This window comes from Electrona antarctica (assembly GCF_951216825.1).
Source record: "Electrona antarctica genome assembly, chromosome: 22".
NCBI lineage: Eukaryota > Metazoa > Chordata > Actinopteri > Myctophiformes > Myctophidae > Electrona > Electrona antarctica.
This window is the reverse complement of record NC_136805.1, coordinates 5,915,155-5,923,357: the sequence shown is the minus strand read 5'-3', so window position 1 is coordinate 5,923,357 and position 8,203 is coordinate 5,915,155. Positions and strand designations below refer to the sequence as shown.

Genomic DNA, 8,203 nt, shown 5'->3' with positions numbered 1-8,203 from the left:
CTAATACTGTTGGTCACTGGGAGCTGACCAGTACAACCAGTCTAATACTGTTGGTCACTGGGAGCTGACCAGTACAGTTCTTTATTTCCAAGTAACATCATGCTGCCTGCCAGTTGCAGCCTGGCCGCAGACATGGAAACAAGATAATATATTGTTGAGAATAAGACTAAAACGTCATCATCAAAATACTCAACCCCAGTACTTGAGTATACATGCTTTTAAAAACACGTTAACTGTTTAACTATATAAAGTAAATTTACTTTTTAATGTGAATGCATTATCATTTTGAGATTTGCCAAAACAATTACCCCAGATCAGTCGAGCCTATTCAGTATTTTATTACTAACCAGATGCCGAACCACCTAAGCTGGCTCCTTTCCAGGCGAAGAAGCAGCGACTCTACTCCGAGTCTCTCTCGTGTGACTGAACTTCTCACCCTGGCCTGGGCCGTGGCTCAGCGGTCCAGGCACCTTGGCTGGTAATCCAGTCTGGCAGTGTGCCGTGGGTTCGACTCCCGATCTCGACGGCCTTTACTGCATGTCACCCCCCATTTCCTGTCAGCCTACTGTCTGTCCCTCCATAAAAAGTATAAAATAAAGGCGAAAGCCACAAAAAAACAAAGAACTTCTCACCCTATCTCTAAGGGAGATGCCAGCCACCCGTCGAAGAAAACTCGACTCGAAAGTTGGGGTACCAACACTAATAACCTTATAGAGCGTCGCAGTCCCGCCCCCTACCATGGACCAGGAAATGAAACCCAATGCATTTTTCCCATAGACATTTCAAAAAGTATTTATTTAAAGACGGTTACGCCACGGACAAAGCCAACTCGAGTCGTGACAACTCATGACAACACAAACAATATTTTGGACCAAACAAATAATTACAAAGAACTAATTATTTTTTCGGCCCCAAAAATTGTGTTTGTTGTCATGATTTGTCACGACTCGAGTTGGCTTTGTCCGCGGTGTAAACGTCTTTAAATAAATACTTTCTGAAATGTCTATGAGGAAAATGAACGGAGAATCATTTCCTGGTCCATGGTAAGGGGCGGGACTGCGACGCTCTATTATGCAGGCAAACTTGACACATTTTAATTGAATTGCACAAGAAAACACTCCTTGGGCTAAAACTGGCCATAGCCACTTTTCCAGGTCATCACATTTGTGATCGCTTTAATCACAAATGTTAATAATAACAAAAATAATAAAATGTTTTGGTCCATGTCAGAAAGACTGACTGACGTTATCTGGCTGCCTTGAAGTGTATGATTCAACTTTAAACTTTATATTAGTTTATAATTGTTTTAAAATGTATTCTCCAAGCAAAGTAACTTGGGGAATAAAATCACAAAGAAACCTAATATCGAATCGCAACAATCATTGAATCAGAATCACAACATCATTAACAATCACAATATAAATTGAAATGGAATCGGGAGGTACAGTAAGTGAATCGGGAGGTACAGTAAGTGAATCGGGAGGTACAGTAAGTGAATCGGGAGGTACAGTTAGTGAATCGGGAGGTACAGTAAGTGAATCGGGAGGTACAGTAAGTGAATCGGGAGGTACAGTAAGTGAATCGGGAGGTACAGTTAGTGAATTGTCTCCTAGACGTAGAACAAGAGATTGTGTTTTCTTTTCTTTTCTTTATTCAACAGAATGCTTCAAAGTGAACCAAATATCACAGTCTCACAAAGCACGTATTTACAAGCATGACCTTTAATATTAATTAATATGAACATGTTCATGTTCATGTTTCCCAAACGTTTAAAGGTATATTCAGTGATTTCACTTAATTCAAATATCACTTATTTTTTCTTATTTTTTGGATAATCCTCCCTACTATAAAGTGTGCTGACCATATAAGGAGTTCCTCCTTATCCCCAGTGAGCCCCTGGGGTCAAAAAACCCTAGTTTCGGTTTGGGCTTTGGGTGGCAAAGCCTTCATCCAATCAGGATGAGAGGGGCCTTCCTCCAATCATGATCGAGTGGGGCGGGCCTTGGTGCATGTGCTGTTGGTCTGTTGTACTTCCCCCACTGTAGAGCGTGTGCATGTGCACATGCATCTTGTTACCGGGGCGGACCGGGTTCTTTTCCAAATCACCCAAATCACTGAATGCTCCTTTAAGCTCAAGGCCCGGGAGCCAAGCTAGTAAAACAATTGCCAATCTACAAGCTCACAACGCGTCGCTTCGCTCTGTGAGTTTGTAGATCGGCTATTTTCACTACTTTTTTTTCCAGTGTGTGTAAGGTGCGTCAACCCTGACCTCAAATTTGAGACTGCTCTCAACTTCCGCTCGCTCGAGCGGAATTGAGTTATAATTATGAACCAGTGTCATAGAGAGGATGACAGGGATGAGGAATGAACGGTGAAGCTGTGTTGAGGTAGCCTGGCTAATAAGCCAGACCGAATCAGCCGTTGGCAAAAAAAGAAATTGCCTGCCGGCGGATTACGGTCTGGAGAGGCTCAATTGTACGCCCATTTCCTACACCAGAGAACTGGTGTGGCCAATCGGGACACGATATGCAATATGGGCGGGCTTTGGTACAGTGACGTTCAATGCTTGAGACCTTTGACTGATAGTACCTCTAACCAATTGCGTCAAAGAGAAAATGTTTGAACCCGCCCCCCGGGAAACAAGATCCATACACAGCATCTCCAGACTCAAATACCACACGACAGTGTGATTTGAGTCTGGCTTATTAGCCAGGCTAGTGTTGAGGTAGCAGTTTGTGTGTCGGACAATGAAACAGGATAGGAGAGGAAGCACAACTCTTTATAGGCCTGTCATAATCAATACACACTCGTCTATAGTCACAGCTGTTTGAGATGATCGCAATCATTTTTGTCATAATCGTTTCCATGTTGACAAAATGTTCACGCATTTTCAAATGTAAGAAACACCCGTGGAAATATAGCAGATTTATACAAGCTTGCGACGTGTCACATTGTCAGTAAATGTCTTTGTATATTTAAGTTCCTTAATTGTCATATCTTCCCCAATGTTTGAGTATACGAAGCCTAAATACATTTTCAATTTACATTTTGTAATCATGACAGCCTACAACTTTCCTCCTCTCCTCTCCTCTCCTCTCCTCTCCTCTCCTCTCCTCTCCTCTCCTCTCCTCTCCTCTCCTCTCCTCTCCTCTCCTCTCCTCTCCTCTCCTCTCCTCTCCTCTCCTCTCACAGGGAGCTCTTCAGTGCGTCACAGAGTCGTAGGGCCGACTCCACGCAGCCATCGTAGTTGGAATGCGTGAAGGCGTCGCCGCCGCACAGCAGCGGAGGTCTGCTGAGCACGGTCATCTGTCCGGGACAGCCAGGCACCGAGACCGAGACCTGCACACACACACACACGCATATATTAATATCATCATTGTCGAGCAGAAACCATGTAATTCCATGTTCCATTTGTTTTTTTTTGTGGCTTTCGCCTATATTTTTTATGGAGGGACAGACAGTAGGCTGACAGGAAATGGGGAGAGAGATGGGGGGTGACATGCCTGCCCCTCAGGGCTCTGCATCCTCCCTGCCTGCCCCTCAGGGCTCTGCATCCTCCCTGCCTGCCCCTCAGGGCTCTGCATCCTCCCTGCCTGCCCCTCAGGGCTCTGCATCCTCCCTGACCTGTCCCTCAGGGCTCTGCATCCTCCCTGCCTGCCCCTCAGGGCTCTGCATCCTCCCTGCCTGCCCCTCAGGGCTCTGCATCCTCCCCCTCAGGGCTCTGCGTCCTCCCTGCCTGCCCCTCAGGGCTCTGCATCCTCCCTGCCTGCCACTCAGGGCTCTGCATCCTCCCTGACCTGTCCCTCAGGGCTGACCTGTCCCTCAGGGCTCTGCATCCTCCCTGACCTGTCCCTCAGGGCTCTGCATCCTCCCTGACCTGTCCCTCAGGGCTCTGCATCCTCCCTGACCTGTCCTGTGTGCCACGGAGGATTCCGGGCTCCAAGTGGCCTTTCCAGTCATATTCTGCACACTCACCAAAAGTCAACAAATTGAGACGTGCCATGCATGGTCATTCATTGGTCATCATCAACAACGAAGGCGTTTCGGGCAAACGGCCTTCGTCAGCGCTGTATATCAACGCTGTGTATAATGTAACTGTGGCAGTTCACCGTTAACCCAGTGTACTCTCTGCTGCCCCATCTGGCGGAGTCAGGTTAGTTCACCGTGCCACTGACACTGAATTGAACTCTGAGTTATTGTTTATGTTGCAGAGAATGACATTTGGTAAAGTTGGACTTTATTATTTGATGATTCAAGTTGATTGATGATTGGTTGACTCCATTGTAGGGAGCAACTATCAGCTGTGGGGTGTGGGGAACATACCAACTATCAGCTGTGGGGTGTGGGGAACATACCAACTATCAGCTGTGGGGTGTGGGGAACATACCAACTATCAGCTGTGGGGTGTGGGGAACATACCAACTATCAGCTGTGGGGTGTGGGGAACATACCAACTATCAGCTGTGGGGTGTGGGGAACATACCAACTATCAGCTGTGGGGTGTGGGGAACATACCAACTATCAGCTGTGGGGTGTGGGGAACATACCAACTATCAGCTGTGGGGTGTGGGGAACATACCAACTATCACCTGTGGGGTGTGGGGAACATACCAACTATCAGCTGTGGGGTGTGGGGAACATACCAACTATCAGCTGTGGAGTGTGGGGAACATACCAACTATCAGCTGTGGGGTGTGGGGAACATACCAACAGTATGAGGGTTTGTTTAGAGTACTCTGATTTATCATTGTGTATATTATGTGGATAATGTGTGGAATATTATGTAACACTTTAAATGTGTATGAAATGTGATGTCTCTGGACATTGAGGAGTAATTGAGGAAATTGTGGAATCAATTTAGGGTTGGTATGGTCCGTGGGAGGGGCTTAGCCTATATAAGTAGGGAGACTTCCCACTGCCAGTCAGTCAAGAGGTGTGAGGACCTATAGGGCCAACCTGCCCAGTTTACTGTGGAAATACCTTCGTTCTTCAATTTTGATGGTCTGTGAAAAGGTTTTTGCTAAAAACGGATTTTCCATGAGTGTTTTTTTTTTTTTTAGTAATTTGGAGTAATCCTAGCTGGTTCAGTGCCATTTTTGGGCACACACTACCCTCACTCAGGACAGAGTGTGACAGTAACGTTTAGCACCCTCCCTGAGAGTTGAACCCCCGGCCTCCAACTCAGTAGACAAGGCAATAAGCAACAAGCCACGCCAAGAGAGATATAGCTCCCTTGGAGGAGCAAGTTACGGCCCGGGTCTTTTGCAGGGTCGTTACACTATCAACGCTTCGTCAGCGTTTTATATCAACGCTGACGAATGGCTGTTGGCCCCGAAACGCGTTGGTTGTGCTGTCTGCTTGCAGCATACCATATACCTACTGTATGTACAGTAAGATTAAACATTAAAGTGCCTTAACCCATTTTGACCTGACCTCGAAATTTAAAATAATTCTTCTAATTCCTCCAGTTTTCTGAAATAAATATTTTCACGATTTAAAAAAAATAGCAGACCTACAAGCTCGTAGCGCTACCTCGGTGGCGCGCTACGAGCTTGTAGATCTGCTATTTTTCAATAGCTAAATTATAACAAAATGTTTAAAACACCAAAAGGGGTTCCCGCCCAAAATGGGTTAAAGGACTGTTCCGTGGTGAGTGCTGGTATTCTTCTTCTAAAATATTTTTTTATCCCACGATTTTGTAACCCATTTTTCACCCCCGTGTCAATTATCTAATGTGATCCTGGGCTCTACACACCCTCCGCCAACCTAGTCCCCATATATGGGGGACATGGGGAGAGCAACGGACTTGAACTCATGCTTCCTTCATGCCTGAGTGTCCAAGTTGCTCCTTTACACCTGACAGGGGGGAGTTTCCCTGGTTGGACGTAGCGCGTGGAAGGAACACGTTATTCCAACCAGTTCCTTTCCCCTCCATCAGGCGCCCCGGCTGGCCAGGGGGAGGCAGTTTAGAGACCAGGATTACTGCATGTTTTTGTGAGGGCACCTACCCTAGGGGACACACACAGGGAGAACATGCAAACTCCACACAGAAAGGCCCTTTCGCCAACCCCACCTCTGGTATATGGGCACTGATGACGCGGAGGAGGAAACACGCCGCCAGCACCCACAGCGTCCCGAGCGGGAATCGAACCCAGGACCTTCTAGCTGTGAGGCGACAGCATGAGCCATACGTGATCACACTACATACAGTGCCACACGAAAGCATCGGAAGTAGCAGATCTGCTACTGAAGCTCGAAGCGCGGTTTTGTCGGGTGGTTTTATTTCCACCCAGACAGAGATGATATATTTGCTATTTTTTTTATTTTTTGGGGGGAAATCGTTTGAAATACGGTTATAATTGCAGCAAAAATAAACACTTTTCACGATTTAATCTAAAAAAGATATTCATCCATAAAAAATAGAACATTGTTCTAAGAATCATCGGCTAACAACAGTCAGTCTATCTGCAGATTCTACACAGTACTTCAGTCAGTGAACCGTACAATGCTAGATACTGTCTGTCTCTCAAGACACAAGCACGCACACACACACACGCACACACACGCACACGCACACACACGCACGCACACGCACGCACGCACACGCACACACAAATGCATGCACGCAGTTCCAAAGGACCCTGGCCTGTGGTGAAAGCCTCCCACACAGATGGATGTTCCATCACCTCTGACCTACAGCGCACGTGCACGTGCACGTGCACGTGCGTGCGTGCATGAGCATTGCGTGCGTGTTCTCTGACAAAGTGTGTGGGTGTGTTTAGAGGGAGAGAGAGAGTTCATGTAAAGTGGTCTCATATTTAGATTATTGAAGGGCTCCAAAACCTCGGCACCAGTAAACAGAGTCTTTGAGCAGCAAGATAGCCTTAACTCCCAGTGACCAACAGCATTAGACTGTGGTTGTACTGGTCAGCTCCCAGTGACCAACAGTATTAGACTGTGGTTGTACTGGTTGTACTACTGGTCAGCTCCCAGTGACCAACAGTATTAGACTGTGGTTGTACTGGTTGTACTGGTCAGCTCCCAGTGACCAACAGTATTAGACTGTGGTTGTACTGGTTGTACTACTGGTCAGCTCCCAGTAACCAACAGTATTAGACTGTGGTTGTACTGGTCAGCTCCCAGTGACCAACAGTATCAGACTGTGGTTGTACTGGTCAGCTCCCAGTGACCAACAGTATTAGACTGTGGTTGTACTGGTCAGCTCCCAGTGACCAACAGTATTAGACTGTGGTTGTACTGGTTGTACTGGTCAGCTCCCAGTGACCACCAGTATCAGACTGTGGTTGTACTGGTCAGCTCCCAGTGACCAACAGTATTAGACTGTGGTTGTACTGGTTGTACTGGTCAGCTCCCAGTGACCACCAGTATCAGACTGTGGTTGTACTGGTCAGCTCCCAGTGACCAACAGTATTAGACTGTGGTTGTACTGGTCAGCTCCCAGTGACCAACAGTATTAGACTGTGGTTGTACTGGTCAGCTCCCAGTGACCAACAGTATTAGACTGTGGTTGTACTGGTCAGCTCCCCAGTGACCAACAGTATTAGACTGTGGTTGTACTGGTCAGCTCCCAGTGACCAACAGTATTAGACTGTGGTTGTACTGGTCAGCTCCCAGTGACCAACAGTATCAGACTGTGGTTGTACTGGTCAGCTCCCAGTGACCAACAGTATTAGACTGTGGTTGTACTGGTCAGCTCCCAGTGACCAACAGTATTAGACTGTGGTTGTACTGGTCAGCTCCCAGTGACCAACAGTATTAGACTGTGGTTGTACTGGTCAGCTCCCAGTGACCAACAGTATTAGACTGTGGTTGTACTGGTCAGCTCCCAGTGACCAACAGTCACTGGGACCTTTCGGAAAACTTATTTTGTGAGGTGGTTAACAAGAAATCACAATACATAAGTACACAAATGCTATAAAACTTTAAAAAGCCTACTTTTAAGAGAAAAACTATATATATATATATATATATATATATATATAATAAGTAGGCTACTGTAAAATCAACCAATGTACTGTAAACATACATGCATCAAGTAAGTGTGACACTGGTGTGTACGTTTTTATGTCAAGTACCCCCAACTTAAAATGTGTGTGTGTGTGTGTGTGTGTGTGTGTGTGCGTGTGTGTGTGTGTGTGTGTGCACCGTGCGTGCGTGTTTACAGCTAGATCACCTTGTCTCC

At 46.5% G+C, this 8,203-nt stretch overlaps 1 protein-coding gene across 1 annotated transcript in view; it reads right to left on the bottom strand.

The window, feature by feature from the left end:
• Positions 1-3,186: 3,186 nt before the first annotated feature.
• The window catches only part of rnls (renalase, FAD-dependent amine oxidase), a gene marked incomplete at its 3' end in the record, with an annotated part of 16,164 nt that continues 11,147 nt past the window's right edge, over positions 3,187-8,203 (bottom strand). Inside the window, exon 7 of the mRNA XM_079492781.1 lies at positions 3,187-3,339. Within this exon, the coding sequence (XP_079348907.1) occupies positions 3,187-3,339 (153 nt within the window). The remainder of the gene's footprint in view (positions 3,340-8,203) is intronic.